Source organism: Neolamprologus brichardi, chromosome 7, assembly GCF_056152115.1.
Source record: "Neolamprologus brichardi isolate AB-2024 chromosome 7, ASM5615211v1, whole genome shotgun sequence".
NCBI lineage: Eukaryota > Metazoa > Chordata > Actinopteri > Cichliformes > Cichlidae > Neolamprologus > Neolamprologus brichardi.
The window spans coordinates 23,671,693-23,692,496 of NC_142110.1; the positions used below are offsets into that span (position 1 = coordinate 23,671,693).

A 20,804-nucleotide genomic window follows, 5' to 3' on the forward strand; every position below is an offset into this window, starting at 1 on the left:
AAGGATTGATTTTAAGTGTGCCGTATTTTCCAAAAAACACGGTAATAACGACGGCCTGCTAGCATGCTCTACCAAAAATAGTGCTTTGTTGTGTATCTGACGGACAAAAGCTAAACCAGTTCCACACCACTGAAGTTGCAGCATTTTTACAAACCAATTCTGGTTCGTCTGTTTCATTCAACAATCCGCTTTCGCCCTCAACATTCGCCGTCACCGCCATGCTTTTTCCGCCATGTGTGTATGAAACCAAAGGCACTGCACATGCGCGTTTTACCCATATTCTATCGCAATATTTCATTTTCTTATCGTTGCCCAACATTATACCGGTATTACCGTGAACGGTATGATATGGCCCAGCCCTACTGGTAATTACTAAAAACTTCAGTGCTGAATGAATGGAGGCCGAGTCACTGATGCCTTTATTACAAAGCAGCATACTCCGTATATTTCTCAATCTGGCTTGACTATACCTACAAACTAAGATAACCAGCAGTTATGTTGAGTGTTGCCATAGTGGTGGTTATCAACCTGGTAGGTCAGCAACGAATGATAATCCTTAAATTAGAGAAAGAAAACTGCTGATGGTCCAAATGTGTAGCTAAGTTAATAGGCTTATTGCTATTGCTGCCCTTTTATTAAGGCACAAGTACATTTGACTGAATTTAGTTTTGAATTCCATAAAGATGTTTCTTTTATTTGACCGCTAAAAGAAATGCATCTGTATGGATTTTTTTTTTTTTTTTCAGCCATCTTAGGACCAAGTTAAAAAGTAGCGTGAAAGCCAGATTTAGATCATCATTGAATAGGACTTTGTATTTACAGGAATGCCATTCTACAAGACAACTGAGTGATTTAAAGTGTTAATCTGTTATCTCAAACACTGCTTGCCACAGAGAGGGTTATGGAAACCCCCTGAAATTGCCTCACTAACACCTAATTTTGCTCTGATTTACGTGCATTCCACTTAAAGAAAACATACTAAAGACAGAGAGATACTAAAACAAGGAAGGGCTGTTTTTGAAGGCCAAGAACATGGAAGATAATGGATTTTGCTGATATTTATGTATAGAAGACCTGAATGGGGTAATGTGGTTGTTAGCACTGTGGCTTCACAGCAGCTACACATTGGGTTGACGCGATAATTCTCAACAGCTGTTGTGATCACCTCAGTTTAATTAATAATAAACGCAACAGAGGAGATTCTGTTGAATTGCTAATAACATAAAACTGTTGGGTTATTTTTGTACTTTTTACACTTTTTCATACACAAGCTACTGTTAATCTCACTTATCTTACTATCCTGCTAATGTGCTTTTAATGTGTAATGCCACTGGAGGAAAAAAGAATAAAGGAACACTGTCATTGCTCAAAACAATTTCAGAGTAGGATTTATCAACTGCTGTATGAGATTCAATGTTCTCTCTTCGTTCTGCAGTTCTTCAGTGTTTTATTCTCTCTAACACTGGGTTTGCACAGATGTTGCAAGAAAAGCCTGTTCATCAGCTATTCTCTTTGTGCCACACAACAAGCTTTATATTAGGTGGATGGCGTTATATTAATCAATTGGATCATCCCTCTGTTTGCCAAAGCCAATGGGCTTAACGGTTTTTCTTACTGAAACCTTGTAAGTCAAGTAAAGTTAAAGTATTAGCTTCCTTTATAAGCTATTCTTACATGACAAATATTAGAATGAATACCTTTTTGTTTTGCTGATCTAGAAGAAACCTTGATTAGGGATGGGAATCAATATGAATTGAATTGATATGAGTGATATCAATATCACTTATCAATTCAATTCCTTATTGATTCTCATTGGCTCCACTTTGAGAGGCCCACCAACTCTAAGCAGCATATCAAAGACATTACATTCATGCAAATTAATGACATGTTGCGTAGTCAAATGTTTGTGCACGTTGGAGGTTATTTTCCTCTTTGTTGTGATCAATGTTGGGGTCATTACTCAAAGTAATAATTACAATTACAATTATATCAGTGTTTCTTAACCATTGTGCCGTGGCACATAGGTGTGCTGTGAGAAATGATCAGTTGTGCCGTGGAAGATTATCTGGTTCCACATGATTAGTACTCTAAGCAATCTGCGTGAGTAACAGGAAAAACAATTACATTCTCTTCCACTAGAGGGCAGTACAACTACCTTCTCTTCAATTCAACTGCCAGTAAAACAAAAGAAGAAATTACATGATAGTCATGCTGTGAGACAATACAGATAAATATTTGAAAATAAAAAGTAGTCAATCTGACCTGGGTCCTGGAGAAAATTCCGACCCAAATGAAGGACCTAGGATGAGTAGTGGTCAGAAGAAAGCAAAAAAGGTATACTGGGGACAAACCAAGCCAATTCCGCTATAGTTGGCGGGGAAGAATTATCAATATGCTTTTTGGGACTTTTTATTTTGGGGGTGGGGGGGGGGGGGGTGTCATGGCTCCAAAAGGTTGGGAAACACTGCATTATACTACTGGCTTATTTACTTTCATGTTACTCTGTAAAATCCTATGTAACATACTGTCTCATAATTACCAATTAAAAATATAAGCCTAGAGGCTACGGCCCCTAATGAGGACACGTGATCTTTCTTATTTAGCTATGAACACAAAGCTGACAGCATAAATCAAAGATGAAAACCAGAGACTTTAAGGAGACTTTAAAGCGATCTTCACGGTGATTCTACTGTAGAAACATAAACAGGTAGAAATAGAGGCTGCAGCCTGACTGGTGATTAGTTTGTTACTCGTTGAAGTTCAGCAGCGATTGGCTTCACCGCAAATACCAGCTCACCTTATCACGGCTGGGGTCAGCATTTACTCAGCTTTAACATCACTCTGGGCTCTTGGCTAATGTAGCATTAGCATGCTGTGCTTGCAGAGAGCTAAAGTTGGGTTAACAGTATAATGCAATAAAAATAAAAGTAATGTCCATATCCACACTGTAAACTGCGCCACTATTTTCCTTCTCCAACACACGAACTGAAATCAACTGATCGCAACGAGAGTGCAAGAACCGATAAGCGGAATCGATAGAAAGGCAGACTAACAATTCCAAGCAATTGAACTTCCCATCCCTACCTATCATCTAGTATTATATTGAACAGTAGAAAAATGCTATACAAGAATCAGTCCATTTACCATTAACTGATTTTCAGCATTAACATGAGTGTTTCCTCCACCCTGCCATTAGTATGCTTCACTGTTGAACTTGGGGACTGCATCCTAATCTGAACAACAGCCTTCTTGTGGTACTTAATTGTATTACATGAATGTGCTGCGTAAACTTGTTTAAACTTTAGCTGATGTACCTTAAATATAACACACAGAACTATTAGTTATCATTGGAAGGTTTTTAACTATTTTTAAACACAATTTACAATAGGTCCTTTGTAATGTAGCTGAGAATTTTCATGGTAAATCTCTTTAAAACACAGAGCCAGATGAATGACAGATATTTAATGCCCAAATTCCTATAATATGGAGCTATTGTTGGGATATTCTAAGAGGTTAGAACACCATAAAAATGCCAGATTAGTAATAATTCAACTAGATTACGCATTTATTGAGCCTAAACTGTCTTGAAATTGTCTGCACAGGATCGAGCCTAATGCCATTTGACAGGAAAGATAAGATCCAGTTCCTAGATGGCCTAATCCTCTAGTTATAATCCTCAAGCTGTCTCCCGATTGTCTGAGACGATTTCTGTGTTCAAGCCATAACAATACCACACCTTTAGATTATAAAATCCCCAGCTGTGATCATTGTAGACTGAAACGCCTCTGTAAAGCAAGTTTGGGCAATGTGCTTTGCCCAAACAGTTCAGATACAAAACACTCCTGCGGTTCCTATTGTAGCGTCTTTACTGGCAGCTGCATAGATAAACCCAGAGACCATCTTGTTATGAGATCACACCACCAGTAGCGACTGTTCATCATATCGGTAATTTGAACTATAAACACTTTGAGATCCCTTTAGAGCAAGGCTGTCAAACTCATTTTCACAGAGGGCCACATCAACATAATGGTTGGCCTCGAGGGCCAGAGTAACACTATGAATGTAACAAAATGCAATGTAATTTAAAATAAACGAAATCACCCTTGTTTATATTCTTAGATAACTGTTTCTGTATTAAATTCTGTATGCATTGAAGTCAAGGGGGGCAGGACTATGGCACAACCAGCGTACGACAGAAGCGTAGTGATTTATGTAGATTTGTGTTGTGTCCTGGAGGAATTTCATTTGTCAGATAGAAAGCAATTAAACTTAGATACAATACAAATGCACTACAGTATAATATTGTATTGCACACTATTATATACACTCCAAAGTCCCACATTTCATGACATCTATGGTTTTCCTTATTTTTTCACCCTGCACATTTATTATATACTTTATTTCAAGAAGAATATAATGTGATCAACAGCATCTGATATCAAAAATAAAATATAAATTCTGAATCATTTTTCTTTACTTGTTTTGCAGTAATTTGATCCTTCCAATCAGATAGAATAAAGCATTCATGATTTAAGAATTTCATGATAACACCAAGGAAAAGGAAAGTGGATAATATGTAATGTTTATCATCTCCTTCTCTCCCTATGTAATGTTCTTGCAGATTTGATAACCCTGCAGCAGTCAGCACTACACCCACCAGACAACTGACTTTCAACTACCTACTTCCTGTAAATGCATGGCTCCTGCTGAATCCCTCAGAGCTCTGTTGTGACTGGACTATGGGCACAATCCCCCTGGTGGAATCACTTGTAGATCTGCGTAACCTGGCTACACTAGTATTTTACATTTTTCTAGGACTGCTTGCTTATCACAGTCTGCGATACAGACACAGTTCTGCCAAGACAGTCATCATGGTGAGAGAAAATGTGGTTAAATAATGTATATATATTTGTGTGTGTGTGTGTGTGTGTGTGTGTGTGTGTGTGTGTGTGTGTGTGTGTGTGTGTGTGTGTGTGTGTGTGTGTGTGTGTACGTGTACGTGTACATTTGTGTGTATATATATTTTTTTTTTCACAAAAATAAACCAGACAGTTAGGCAGTTCTGAAAACTAAAGTGTTACCTCTGCTTGGTCAGGTTGTAATCAGTTTGATGCATCATCTCCACATCCAGTGTGGGCATATGAGCCCCAGACTTAAATATACCCACCGCCCTGTTTCACTGTGGGTTTGATATATTGCAGTTTATTCTGTTTTGTTTGTCTCCTTACATTAACTCTTCTGCTACTGCCACAAATCTAAAACTTGTAATTATTTATATTATTTCTAGCCACCCACTGTGAAATATTAATGTCTTGTCCAACCCCAAGTGTTTGGCCCTTTTTTTTCTCCTGAGACCACTGCTAAAAGCCGTCTTTTGACAGTACTTCTGCTGATTGGATTTCAGTATTTTTTGTATCTGTGATAAGAGAGCTTTTCTGTTTCTTTGTTTTTGGCCTTGACCGGTGACAGGCTTTTATTTGTTGCTGAAAAGCAGATGCACTTTGACATATAAAACTTTAATAGAACACATAACACAAATATATCTATGTTTTCCTTCATTTTGTTGAAAAATAGTAAAATGCCAATTGGATTTGAATGGAATTGGAAATGTATAGGATCATAAATATCTCCTTTTCACATCTTCTGTTTTTAAACATTCCCAAATCCTTATTTCTAGCTTTACATCAAAATAACACACAACAAAATAATAGATTTTCAGTACTGTAAGACTTTTGAACAGCACTCTTTATAACCATTGTTCATAAGTATTTAGGAAAGTTTGGAGGTCAGTAAAAAAAGATCAAAAGTATTACTAGTGAGACATATGACCAACAAAATGTGGTTTCCTTTCTTGGGGAACATAGCAAGGTTCTTGAAGTATTTGCACAATATTGACTTCAATTCAATTCAGTTTTAGTTATATAGCAACAGTCACCTCAAAGTGCTTTATATTGTACAGTATTCATTGTACTCAACTCAAAATACAACAGTATTGTGACATAAAAATGCCTCTGTAATAGCCTAAGCATATGATCTACATAGGCCAAAATTGTGTTTTGTTTTTTTTGTTCTTTTTTTTGGGGGGGGGGGGAGAGAGTTGTTGTTGTTGTTTTTAATAGCGCCTGTCTGCTTGTGGGGAAAAGAATAACATGCTGACTTGAATTACTTTCTACTACAGTCTAACTGTAGGTCCTTTATCCCCCTCTGTAATGCCCTGGGTTCACATTGCATACAGTTTGCATATCTTAATGGGATGTAAACAGATTCTAAATACTAGAACTCATTTTTGTGTGTGTTTTTTAATGCAAAATACCATCGGAGAGCCCTGACTTTAGAATAAAAAGTGGTTCCTTGTGTCCACTGGTCATATCCACTGCTTAGTAGACATTCCAGATAATGATACTTTATCCTACTAAATTGGGTAGTGGCTCAACATACAACCTGATGCAATAGTTTACCATTATGTTTTTTGTGGGGGGGGTTGTTGTTTTTTTTTTTTAAGACAAATTTTATTACCACTCTTTGTGTATATTTCGCTTGTTTTGGCAAATGAAGTTGGCCAGCAGAAATGAGCAATGAAACACAAGTTCTTAGTTGAGCTTTGAAGGGATGAATGGGTGGTGACTGTTTACAGAGGTACATAGAAACAAATTAGCATGTGTTGTGCAATAGGTTCATTGTTCTCATGCTTAAAGGTCAGTAAACTTGCTCACAATATTGCTCTAAGCTTCAGCTTTAGAAAGGGGAACACAAGTCAGCACAAAAAACTGAATAATGACCTTTTGCATTGTTTACTCTGGTTTGCTAAGAGCCTTTTGGAAAATGTTGCATAACAATATCACAACACATTAACATACTGCATCACTGCAAGGTTGCCAGCTGTCTAACATGGAGCATGAGATATTAATAAATAGTTTTAGACAACCACTGTCCGCTGAGGAACCCCATTCTAGATTGTAGATGTGCTGCAGGAACTATCACAGAGTCAGTTTTTAGTGCTGAAGCCCGTCTTTATTTGGAATTCTGTTTGATATTTTGGAGATTGGTCAGTCCAGTAGTTTTGCATATTTGTAGGCGTTTAGCTGATAGCAAAACTAAGGCTGAGTTCAAAGAGATGTAGTGTGTGAACTTGGTGGGATTGTGGCTAATGTGACATCAGTTTTACCTTTAGGTGGGTTTTTTGAGGGGGGGGGGTGTTTGTGTTTGTTTTGCTTTTGTTTTTGTTTTTTAAATTAATGCTTTTGTAGATAGACAGTAAATGTCATTCCTATATCGTCATGTAGCAAGCTTTTAAAGAGTGCTTGTTTTAGGTGATCACTGGTGAAGAACATGAAGCTAACATGTTTGTCATACAAAGATGAGAAATCCTGCAAATTATTGTAAATTTTACAAATTACAGATTTTAACCTAACCACCTGCTACCTACAAGTGAATGAAGTATTAATGAACTTAATGAGCTCCCAAATTGAACACATGTCAAAATCCAGTTTTCTTGTTTTTAGTTACACTTTTTCCTTAGGTCCGTCTCCATGCTAATTTATGAGTGTTTAAGTATTTCAAAAAAAGAGCTCTGAGCTTGTCATATAAACTGACATATTATTTCTTTCTTTTGTGCGTGTTTGTGTGTGTCCTGCAGGCCCTGTCTTTGATTGTCCTGCCTTTTATTCCAGCATCCAACCTCTTCTTTCCTGTGGGGTTTGTCGTAGCAGAGAGAGTACTTTATGTTCCCAGTATGGGCTTCTGTGTTCTTGTTGCACATGGATTCAAGATGATCTCAAATAAAGGGTAGGTTCTTGTCCAAAATGACGTTTAAAAGAAGAATCCCTCAGAAGTGCAAAACTGTTTGTGAAATTATGGGTTTCTGTTTGTGGTTACACTTTTACCCTTTTTTGTTTTGTTTTTTAATATTGGTGCAGATATTTAGGTTTTGTGAAGATTGTGAAAATGTATATTTAAAATTACATTGATCTGCTTAATAATTTCCTTTGTAGACAATTGAAGAAGATTTCCTGGTTGATGATTGGAGTGCTGCTGACTACGTATACAGTGAAAACTTTTCATAGAAATTGGGACTGGGAGTCAGAATATACTCTCTTTACATCTGCCTTGAAGGTATGATGGAAATGCTGTTTTTGTGGTGGCAGAGTGTCATGTCAGTTTGCCAATGTCTGTAAACACCTTGTGATTAAAAATTTTGAGTAAACCAGAATTAATCATCCACTCACAAAACAGACGAATGTTTCTTATCGTTATCTCTTTTAATTTGTCATCTACTCAGGTTAACAAGAACAATGCCAAGTTGTGGAATAATGTTGGCCACGCTTTAGAAAATCAGAACAATTATGCAAAGGCTTTGCGGTATTTTCTCCAGGCTACTCGAGTCCAACCAGGTGAGACACTTTGATGTCATTCATAAATCATTGAAAAAGGAAGGCTGGTTTCATGGAAGTGATGAAAAATCCACTACAGTTTGCAAAATTCTTTCTACTATTTGTTTTTTTTTTTGGTGGAGGATACCAAATGAGGTTACAGTATTTTTCTTTGTGTTGAGAGTAACTGTTTTACTTGTTGTTCTACCTGTTCCAACAGGTATACAAAAACAGAAACACAGTATAACTGCTTTAAACACTAATATTAAATGAAAAAGACCCAATTACAGTTGAAGTGTAGACATTCAGCTTTAGTTTAGTGATTGCATAAAAATGTGAGGAACTAAAGCATTTTTAAACACAATCTCTTCATTTCAGGGACTCAACTTAAGTAACTAAAAATAAAATTTCATTTCTAATGAAACTTCATTTCATATACTTGGTTGGGTTTCCTCCATTTTAACGCCAGGTCTATACTGCAGCAGCTTTCAGTTGGTTTTTGTTTGTGTGCCTTTCTGTCCGAAGTTTAGTCTTCAACACGTGAAATGCATGCTCGATTGGGTTAAGATCAAATTTCTGACTTGGCTATTCAAGAATATTCCACTTCTTTGCTTTAATAAACTCCTGGGTTGTTTTGGCTGTATGTTGTGAAATGCCTCCCAATTATTTAACTTCATTCAGCTCATTTTGGGCAGACAATAGGTCTCTAAATACCTCAGAATTACTTCGGCTGCTTCTGTCCTGTGTCACATCATCAGTATTATCTAATGTCCCAGTGCCACTGGCAGCCATGAACGCCCAAGCCATCACAGTGCCTCTGCCGTGTTTTACAGATGATGTGGTTTGCTTTGGATCATGAGCTGTTCCACGCCTTTTCCATGCTTTTTTCTTGCCATCATTCTGGTAGAGGTTGATCTTGTTTTCATCTGTACAAAGAATGTTTTTCCAGAACTGTGCTGGCTTTTTTAGATATTCAATCTAACCTTTCTATTCATCAGTGCTTGCTTTCTTTCTCAGGATGTACCAAGCTGTAAATTTAGTCACTCCTAATATTGTAGCAATTTCTCAGATGGGTTTTTCTGTTTTCGGAGCTTAAGGGTGGCTTGTTTCACCTGCATGGAGAGCTGCTCTGACCGCATGTTGTCGGTTCACAGCACAGTCTTTCAGATGGAAGCACCAGACCTCAGATCAGCTCCAAGCCTTTTATCTGCTTAATTGATAATGACAAAACAAAGGAATTGCCCACACCTGCCAAAGAAATGGCCTCTGAGTCAACTGTCCAATTACTTTAGGTTCCTTTAAAAAGAGGGTTGCACATGTTAAAGAGCTGAAACTCCTAAACCCTTCATCCAATTTGAATATGGATGCCCTCAAAGGAAAACTGTGTCCATGTCCACTATATAACTCTATTTGGAATATGTTTCAGTGAGAGAGAGAGATCTATTCTTGCCATTAACCATGGTGAGCATGAAAATGTTTGTTGATTGAAAAAGAATCAAAGAAAAATCCCTTACATTGTTCAGTGGCTCTTTCTATTGTTTATGGTAGACTAAACCATCTATCAGTCTACATGAAGGAAACTAGCCTTTGTGCTCTAGCCCATTAGTGCTCTACCCATGGTGTAGCCTAAAAGACCCATAACAGTCCTCAGGCCTATTTACTTTTCTGCCAGAAACCATGTTTTATGTCTGTCATATAAATAACCTCAGTTTCACTGGTGGCTGGATACAACCGCAAGAAAGTAATTCTAGCTTGAGATGGTCAGAGGTTCTCATTGTACGTCTCATAACATTGTTCATTTTTCAATTTGTAGGAATAGTAAGCAAGTACAAGTCATTGTGCTTTTTGATTATCTTATTTCAGGGTATGATTTTTGCTAATTTTGTTTGTCATGTAGAATTAGTTGTAAGGTTTTTTTGTTTTGTTTTTTCTTTCTTATTTAAAAATGCACACAGCAACTATTGTACAATAGTTGCACTTACACAAGATACCATTTTTCCTCTTCAAATTCAAACAGCAAATCAAGGAAGCTTATACAGTGTGTGAAATACTTATTTGATTCCCTGCTGAGTTTTTCTCCCTTGTAAACAAATGAATAATCGAAATTTTTTATGGTAGTTTCATTTTAATGGAGAGAGACAGAATGTCAACTAAAAAACAAATCCAAAGGTGTCCACATGTCACGGAGTAAAATAAGTACTTGATCTCTAAGCAAAATATGACTTAGTACCCTAGTATTTTTTGTACGGTAAGATTGTTATTGGAGCACTTTTGCCTTTATTGGATTGTGGAGCAATGAAGGACAGGAAATTAGGAAGAAAGAGAGAGGCCTCTCTAAATCCTTTGTTTGTTGGCTTCTGCTTGGCATCTCAAAGCTTCAATTCCCTTGACAGATTTTCTATAGGATTAAAATCTGGATGTACTCCACTCCATGACCTTAATGTGCTTCTTCTTTAGCCACTCCTTTGTTGCCTTGGCAGTATGTTTTTGGTCATTGTGATGCTGGAAGAACCATCCAAGACCTTTCCTCAGTGTTCTGGCTAAAAAAAGGAGGTTCTCATCCATATTTTCACAGTATACGTTCCATCCATTTGCCCCTCAATGCAATAGGTTGTCAATACACTTGGCAGAAATACAGCCTCAAAGGTTAATGTTCCCACCTCTGTGCGTGATTGTGGGGATGGGGTTCTTTGGGTCATAGTCAGCATTTCTCTTTTTTCAAACACAACCGATGCTAAAGAGCTTGATGTGAGCTTGTTGTGATCTGACCACGGCATTTTCTCCCAAACCTTCTCTGAATCATTACGTGTTAAATGGCAAGGTTAAGACAGGCGTATAGATCTGCCTTCTTGAATAGGGGGACACTTGTGGGCACTGCAAGATTTCAGTCCATTACGGCGTAGTGCGTTACCAGTGGTGTTCTTGGTGACTGTGGTCCCAAGCACCTAACAAGCATATATAAGTACAGACAGCCAGGATGTAGTTTTGGGCTGATCTTCCACCTTTCATGTAATGTATTTTTTCTGGATTTTTGGCTGATATGTTGTCTCTCTATTAAAATGAAACTACCGTAAAATTTAGAGACTTCATTTCTTTGTGAGCAAACTTATAAATTCAGCAGGGGTTTAAATAATTATTTCCCCACTGTAGGTAATCACTGCTTACATTATTGCTTGACTCTTCCAAAAACTCTTAACAGCTATGTCACGTGGTAAGCCAGTAATGTGACTTCAGATTGCATTGATAGTGTATCATAAACTGTTTGAACTACTGCTTCCAACCTCTTTCATTTAAGTTTTGGTAAAGTAGGAACTTGTTTTAACAAAGGATATTGTGCATTGCTCAAAAGACCTAAGCTGTCTGTTAATGCATTTGCTTGTTTTCCTATGGTCAGGGGAACAAAAACAATCAATGGGAAATTGTAAAATTAGATTAAGAATAAAGGGGGATAGACGACAATAGACTAAAGTATGGCAAAGAGTCAAAGAAAAAGCACAGAATATTGAGAAATTAAATGTAGGCTCCATCAAATGGGCTGCAAATTCGAATGTAACAGGGTGTTTCTGTGTAATGAAGTTAACTCAATGATTTAATTCAGCAGCAGTTTAGAAGAAATGAAAAGGGTGACTGTTGGAAGATTAAATGCTTACATAGTAACACTCTTGGCTAAAAATATGACCAAAAAAATCCCCTGGACATCTAGTTCAGTTGAAAGTACAACAAGCTTTTTTTAAACTTCACTTGACACATAGTTAATAGGCAGACAGTTGTTATGAGTCCATTCATTTTACTCTAAGATCTCATGACTGCAGTCAAACAGGCCAAAAGTGTAATCCTACTATCTAAAGTGTATCATTTCGATATCTTGGGCATCTGTCTGTCTGTGTGTTTTTTGTTTTTGTTTGTTTTTTTGCTTTTTTTTTTTTTAAATTTGTGCTTAATGCCTGAGTTTAGAGGAAGCCTACCATAAACTGAGATATCCACAGCTTTGCCGGTTCATCACCCACAAGTGTTTCCCCAAGATTAGCAATGTAAACACATTTTTCCCAGCGAGGATTTCCTGCTCTGCTAATCAAGCATCAGTTCTGGCTTTACAAACTGACCTCTTTTAAAGCTTAATTTTTCTTACGTCTTCCTAGAAGGATGAAATAAGCTCCTCAAAATAATGTTGCTTGTTTTGTCTTACACTATTGATGTTATAATTGAAAATCATTTATATTTTCTAGTCATGTTTAGCATTAGTTGGTATTTAATATAGTCATGTTTAGTAAATGTGTTAAAACACACATAAACAGATGGGGTAGGATTTTGTTTTCTCACTGCACTTTCTCATTCTTGTTGCTGCAGATGATATTGGTGCTCACATGAATGTTGGAAGAACCTACAAGAATTTGAACAAGTCCAAAGAGGCAGAAGAGGCTTACTTGGTTGCCAAATCCCTCATGCCGCAGGTATTTAATCATTTGCTTTTTTTGTTTTTTTTGCTTCCATTTATGCAATTGTTACTCATTCCTGGCTGTAAGGTTCATTGTAGTCACTGTTTACTACCTGATGGTGGCAGATCATGCAGCATATAATAGCCTTTCAGTCATATCATGGAAAACTTTAATTATATATAACGAACGTGGGCATGATGTTGATGAATTATAGTTATTTTGCTTATTTAATTACAATGTTAGGATCAACACTTACAGGATTATTCCTGGCTCAGATATGGGGTTTCTGGGGTGACTATACCTTACATGGCAGAAACATTAGTAAATATCCTTGTTATTTTAACTCCACATTCAGTAAATAAGTAAACAACAATTAACAAAACTGGTTGAAAAAGCAAAAATAACTTTCTTAAAATGCTAGGGACTTGGGTCTGGTCAAACTTTTACTGGGGGTACCAAGTTCTTCTATTCAGGAAAACAACCTTCCCAGGATAAAAGCAATGATAGTGATAAGAGTTATAGTTGCAAGGTGCATTACCCAGAAAGGCCTGAGCCAAAAAACAGGGACTAGAAATCTGCATTAAAATCTAATCTCTCATAACAGACTGTAATACGATAATTTTTTTCCACTCCCTTCAAATTCTCTGCTTTATTTGATGTTACACAAGCTTTGATTCTAATGAAATGTTGTTTGTCCACACATTAGGTTATTCCTGGTAAGAAGTATGCAACGCGTGTTGCCCCAAACCATCTCAATGTTTACATAAACCTAGCAAATCTGATCCGGGCCAATGATTCGCGGCTGGAGGAGGCTGATCAGCTCTACCGGCAAGCAATAAGCATGAGACCAGACTTCAAACAAGCTTACATCAGCAGGCAAGTTTTGTTTTGATTTTTTTTTTAAACTCTTTATCTGTCAAATAAAGAGTTAAAATGGCACACATATTCTTTAATAAATGAATAAAATCATGATCTTAAATGTATTACTGTCAAAGATTTGTACTGAGACATTCCCCTTATCTCAAATTTTGTTGGTCAAGTAATGTAGTAATGTCTTAAAGTGTATATGTATTTATTTATTTGTTTTCTTTTTGACTCAGAGGGGAACTGCTTCTCAAGATGAACAAGCTTACAGAAGCCCGGGATGCCTATCTCAGAGCCTTGGAGCTTGATCGCACCAATGCTGACCTGTGGTATAACCTGGCCATCGTCTACATTGAGATGAAAGACCCATCTGAAGCCCTGAAGAACTTCAACCATGCCCTGGAGCTCAACCCACGCCACAAGCTGGCACTCTTTAACTCAGCACTTCTCATGCAGGAGTCTGGTGAGTGTAATGAGGATATAAATAATTTAACTCCAGTCTCCAGCTGAAGTAAAAGCATGATTGTTCCTCATAAGAGGAAGGAGGAGAGCCTTACTTGTCACTTGTTAAAGGAAATAACCTTGTATTACCTTTAGGGTGTAACCAGATGCTTATTTTGAAGCGCACACTGCATGTACTGACAGATGTTCTTAGCCAAGTTTCTGTTCATTCATCCTTCATCAGCTCATTCATCCTTCATCAGCTCAGTAATAAAAGTGTTTGCTAGTTTCTCCACCCATGTATTTTGTTTTTCTTTTTAAATACAGATGGCAAAACCCTAATATCAGTTGTAATGACTCAGCACGGGAAAAGAAACACAACTCACAATAATTTCTATTGAGAGCTCCATTAGGTTTTCTTGGTGTACAGGTGATTAGCTGACCTGCTGGTCATATTAACTTTATACTAGACAGACACTGTCTACTGGTCATACACACTGTTATTTACTTTAAATCCATCAGCGAACAGCAAACTAACCTGTTTATCCTGCACTAACTTGCAGAGTATTTCCTTTTTCTTTTTTTCTTTTCTTTTTTTTGCCTGTCCCGTTTGGCTCTTTTGCCATCAGAATTATTGTCTAAAGGCGAAGAAAGATGCCCAATGGATTCACTTTACCAAATTGACCATCCCAGCCTTGCCGTAATGGTCCGTTTGAGTCACCTTTTATTGTTTATTTTATTTTCACTTGCTGAATACGGGACAGACTTGACTGGGGGAAAGAAAGGGGAGAAAGAAAGAGGGAAAGAAAAACAGCTGAGAAGAGGGACGGGGGAGAAGGGCAAAAAATAAAAACCAACAGAATAAGCAGAAGAAAAAAAAATACATATATCGATCACCTGGATCACCCGTTGAGAAAGAGAAAAGAAAACAAGCAGAAGAAAACGAGAGTAATAGAATAAACAACATCACAATGATATATGGGAATATGACAGTAAATACTAAATATTAAACATTGTGCAACACGTAAGATCGACAGCGCACAGTGTGCTTTGAGGTAGGAGCCAAAAAGGGTGTAGTTTGTGTGTGTGATCACCCGTGTGTACACCTGTGAGCATGGACGCGCTTGTTTTTTGGGGTTTTTTTTAAAAGGTTACTTCATGTAATGATCTGCTAGCAGAGTATTTCCATTCAACTGTTAAATAACACAGTTGGTCTACCTTTGTTTGTTTTGCAGCAGATTTCACAATATCACAAAAAAAACAATGTCACATGTACGACCCAGTATCTGATTTTAAAACATGAGGACTTGCGCTTTAAATTTCCATTTTATCAAATCTAACTTCTCTTCTTCCTCTCCTCTCCTGTCTTTGTACATCATTACTTCCCACCTCTGTTTTTAAATGACCCACCAAACTACTGCTGGAACATTGCTGCCGCAGGTCAATCAGAACGCCTTACTGATTGTAAGGGGCTAAACATATCAAGTACAGCACTTTTAAAAAAAAGAATTTCTTGCAAAATTATTTGAAAAACATTAGCAATTACTTTATTAGTTAAGTTCATCAGAGCATGTTTGCACTTTCCTTTTGTAAGACAGTTTGTCAAACAGTTTGTATTTCGGGGAATTCTTGGTTCAACAGGTCTGGCAGTAATCGGGCCTGGCTCTAGCAAATGAAATCGAATTCAGCTTTTCAAAAAATGCATGCTATATGATTAGTTGAGATAATCTTCTTTTCCTGAATAAATTCAATTGTCATTTTAAAAATTTCTGTTTTGTTTTTACTCAGAGTATCTTTGTCTAATATTAAGATTAGTTTTATGCAAATGTGCAAAAAGAACAAAAAATCCAGAAGGAGGCAAATATTTATTTTCCCTGTGTAAGAGTTGCAAGTTGGCAGGAGCCTATCCCAGCTACCATGGATAAATGGATGCAAGGATGGACAGATGGATAGCTCTGTATATGATCCGTAGTTGTCTGTCAGTTCTGACACCAAGAGCAATAAGTCCACAATCTTTTCTACCATAGATAAATAGACATGCATTGTAAGACAAATGAATTTCAATAAAGGTTAGCTTAACAGTGTGCTGTTGTAAAATAGACTGTCCTAGCATCCAGTACAGTCTCTCATAAATTCTACAGTCTGATTTTTAAAAGAGCTGAAAACCCATGCACATATTAACTCTCACAAACCTCCATCCCTCAGGTTTTTGAATTGTGGATTCCATACTAATATATCAATATTAGCTAAATTTGGGGGAGAAAAGTCAATTAATCCACATTTCAATACATGAAAAACCTCGGTTCAATCACTGGTGGTGCTGACTATCCACTCAGTGCCCTTAAGCGATTGTGGAAAAGGGACATAACAAAATCACAAAACCTCAAACTGTGAAAAAAAGATTGCAGTAAACATGGTTTACAAAGTCTGTTTCCAATGGATTTTGTCGCATTTAGCCATTATTGTTTTAAACTTTTTCATACCAGCTAAGGGTAAAAAAAATCTTGCACAATGCACATAAAAGCACCTTTTGTGGTTGAATATCAACGTTTGATTACCCAAAGTCACCCTGTGCTTTGTGTCTGTTTCCTGTGACAGGTGAGCCCAAGTTCTGGCCTGAGGCCAATCGTCGTTTCCTCACCTATGTGGAGGAGGAGCCTGACGATGCCAATGGCTATTTCAATCTTGGCATGCTGGCTATGGATGCAAATGAAAATGCAGCAGCTGAGCGGTGGATGCGCAAAGCCATTGGTCTGCAGGCTGGTTTCCGCAGTGCTCTGTTTAACCTAGCTTTGCTCTACTCTCAATCAAAACGTGAAGTCGACGCATTACCTGTGTTGGATGAGTTGCTACACCACCATCCAGAGCACATCAAGGGCCTAATCCTTAAGGGTGACATCCTCATGAATCACAAGAAGGACACCCGTGGTGCTAAGGCCTGTTTTGAGCGTATTTTACGCATGGACCCCACCAATGTCCAAGGGAAGCACAACTTGTGCGTGGTCTACTTTGAGGAGCGCGACCTGCCACGGGCCGAGCGATGCCTGGAGGAAACGCTGGACCTGGCACCAAATGAGGAGTATGTGCGTCGCCACTTGAGTATTGTACGTAGTAAAATGGCTGCCATGAGTGCAGCAGGCCAACCACTGTCTTCAGCTACCACTGAGGGAGCAACCACGGAGGGGGTAGCTGCATCATCCAAGGAGGAAGTGCTGCAGAGTGTTAAGGAGGGCACGGAAGAGGCTGCTGCGGGTGGAGAGGAAGGGAGGGGTGTTGATGCAGTTGGAAAGGAGGTTGGGGATGAGAAGAATGAGCGGAAATCCTCTACAGAAAGTGTCAGAGGTGTGGGTGTGGACCAATCAAAATCTTTAGATAATAGCCAGTCTGACAAGCGGACTAAGGGTAAGTCCACTAAGGACATTAAAGATATAGAGAAAAAAAGAGCAGCTGCCTTGAAGAGACTAGAGGAGATTGAGCGCATATTGAGTGGTGATTGACATTGTTGCCATTTTTAGCTGGACTACTTTTCTGGAGCTCTTTAATGCTCCAACTAAGACTTCTCCCCTTTAGCAATGTGTAATCATAATCAATTATCACTTTATTTCTTTGATTTATCTGCTTTCTCAGGCCACTCAGTATTGTCTGCTGGTTTAACATTAATTATTTAAGGGAAATTTTGATCTGCACATGAAATTCATAACATTAACAGTAAATGTAAGCACAAAGCAAACTTGGGATGATCTATTTAAAGCTTATGTAGATGCCTATGTGTGCATATGTGCTTTATCTGAATGGGATGACATATCATAGATCGGTAGTAGTTGTTTGTTTTTTCATTTGTAATCATTGTTTATCACTGGATTTTTTTTCTTTTTTTTTTGTCTCACCAAGATGTGAGTCATTGCGCTATTGTTTTTAAAAACAGAATGATTGTATCGTGGACAATTAAGGGAAGTGACATGTTTGCCAGATTTCCTCAAAGCAGGATTATATCTGCAGAGTTTGCCCCCTCAAAATAAAACATACAGTGAACAAAATGACTCCATACTACACTGACATCAGGCATATGTGTATTCCATTGCAGCAACATTTGTTAATCTTTATTGATCTCACTGAGTACTTCCTGCTACTGCCAGTACCCCTTGCAGTCTTTACCTCTTTACCTCAAAATTTCATTGTGAACCTATCTAAAGGTATTTATCTTATTCCTTTTGTCACATTACCCATCCCTCCCCCTAACATCTCTACAGCTGGCTCCTATGCTTCAGACACCATGGCCCCATTAGAGATGTTTTGGATGTGTTGTTTTTTTTTGTTTTTTTTCCCCTCCGTCTTTCCCGGTAAACTCCCATAGACATTGCTTTGACGTTGGCGAGACCCATTTTATATGACTGTCAGCAGTGACGCACGGTCATCCTCAGCGTCATGCGTTCTTCATTTGCCAAAGGTCCTTTCACATCAGAAGGGGGAGGGGGGGATTTTCAGAGCACATTTGAAAATCCATCCGAAAATGGATCTCCCGACATACTTCTCTACAGTCATGATTTTTATTTTTTTGTTTTATCTTGCTGGGATTGAAACATTATTGGGGTGTTCAACATTTTCAAATTTTGATAATAGACCTTGTATTTGGTTTTTCCAGTATTTACAGCTATGTAATCAGTCGGATCAAAAATGCCCCGAAGTATCAACAATAAAACTACACTTGATCTGCTGGTGAACATGCACACATAGTTTTTTGTTTTGTTTTGTTTTTTTAAAGTGCACAGATTTCTCCCTCTTGTGTCCTTGGCTCTTTTTTTTGTCATTACACCACTATAAAACCCTGTGGCTGATTGGCTACTGTTCAAGAGGTCTGATGCTTAAATCAGTAATGGTGAGGAAGTGACAAGCTAGAATACTACCTGGTACTGCAAATTGTTACTGTCACAGCCATCTACAGAAGCCGTGATAGTCATGAAGAGCAGCCTGTTGACTGCTGTTGTGTCATCCGTGTACAATTCATTGCTCAAAGTAAGCAGAAGTTTATTTTTCCTGTGAGGTGACAGCTGTGTCTTCACAGCTCCCAACATGATGTGGTTTCCTCTTCACAGTGCCGTAATTTGTTTCAGCAAATTGTTTTGCTTGGTACTTTTTTTTTTTTTTTTTTAAATTTCACATAGGAGATCTGATTACTGTAGATTAGGAGTATTGTAGTGGTACTACAAAATCTTGCTATGCATTGTGTGACCCTGAAAGTCTATGTACATACATTTACAGGATATTGTATCCAGTGTTATTTATTAATTTGGTATGCGCTAGATGTTTTTGTTTACCACTGGTAATGGTTTAATTTCAAGGTGCGTTATTTAGTCTCTGCAAATTTGTGTGTATCGTCATGTTTTGTTTTTGTTTTTTTTAAAGTCCTGGATTTCAGTAGAGTTCATGTCAGTGTTAAACATGTACGAAATCATTCATCTGGCTGTCCAGTTAAACAAGTACAGTTTGGAACAAGGATGCATCCAGTTTGCCACGATTTCTGTTTCGCCTCATTTTGAGTAATTTTTTGTAAGATTTTTTTGTTTTGTTTTGTTTTGGGGTTTTGTTTTGTTTTTTATCTATTGGTGGTGGGGGTGTCGGTTATTAAATAAAACTAGCTGAAAACTGTGCCTGTTCTTCTGTGTGTGTTACTAACGTACGGTAAATGTTCTTGAAATGGATTGATCCTACTGATTTGCTGCAGAAAGTTTCAGTCTTTGAAAAAGGAAGCTATTGCTAGAGGTGCCTTAAACCTGTTTCTTCTGATGGCTAATGGGGGGGGTCCTGTGGTTGCAAAAAGGTTCAAGGTTGTGTAGAAGTCTAAAGTAAACAAAAATTACAAAATTTAAAGAGTAATTTATTTTTCCCCCACTGCTGTCAAATTTAACTGCAGGGTGACATGCAAGGAGGAGATGATTTGATCGGTCTCAAAACATTTCACCACAGCAGTATGAAGCAAAAGTCAATTAGTCAATTAGTCTGACCTGGGGTTAAAAAAAACAACTTTTGTACAGCGTAGGAATAAAACATCACATGACAACAAAGCAAGAATTCTTCAACACTTTGAACTGTGCTAGGGCCAAATCTGTCAGCCTGAGAGGAACAGAGAGTAACTGTCAGTAGCTGCCAGTCAAAATGTGCCTTTCATGCAGTGTGATGTACTGTTGGCCCCAAAGCCTTGTGCTGTCCAAATATACCAGCTGTGTGTTTTGAGATTATCTTGTCAAAAGATATGTGAAAAACTCTGAGATTTTTTTTTCACAAGAACTTTTCTTTTCAACTATAAAAACTAACTGCAAAATCATATGCACAGGTTTTCATAATGTCACAGAAAGTGACCTTAGTGAAGGTTACAAATGATCGTCTTATGGCTTCTTACAGTGGATTCACTGTCCTGCTAGACCTCAGTGCAGTGTTTGATACTGTCGACCGTAATATGCTTTAAGAGTGATTATATCACTGTTTCCCAACCACTGTGGCGTGTATTACGGCCCTAGCAGGGCCGTAGGTGTGCTGTGAGAAAGGACCAGGTGTGCCATGGAAGATTATCTGGTTCCACCTGATTAGTACTCTAAGCAATCGGCGTGAGTAACGGGTAAAGCAATTACATTCTCTTCCACTAGAGGACACACACTAAAGTTAATTATGGAATTCCACAGGGTTCAGTGCTAGGACC

At 37.9% G+C, this 20,804-nt stretch overlaps 1 protein-coding gene across 2 annotated transcripts in view; it reads left to right on the forward strand.

Moving 5' to 3' along the window:
* tmtc3 (transmembrane O-mannosyltransferase targeting cadherins 3) overlaps positions 1–19,756 on the forward strand; it is a 30,950-nt gene extending 11,194 nt beyond the window's left edge. For both annotated transcript variants that reach the window (XM_006782333.3, XM_006782331.3), the window contains exons 7-14: positions 4,622–4,874; positions 7,637–7,785; positions 7,992–8,112; positions 8,279–8,390; positions 12,717–12,820; positions 13,512–13,681; positions 13,906–14,132; positions 16,709–19,756. In XM_006782333.3, the coding sequence (XP_006782396.1) occupies positions 4,622–4,874; positions 7,637–7,785; positions 7,992–8,112; positions 8,279–8,390; positions 12,717–12,820; positions 13,512–13,681; positions 13,906–14,132; positions 16,709–17,607 (2,035 nt within the window). In that variant the 3' untranslated portion in view covers positions 17,608–19,756. The remainder of the gene's footprint in view (positions 1–4,621; positions 4,875–7,636; positions 7,786–7,991; positions 8,113–8,278; positions 8,391–12,716; positions 12,821–13,511; positions 13,682–13,905; positions 14,133–16,708) is intronic.
* Positions 19,757–20,804: the final 1,048 nt, after the last annotated feature.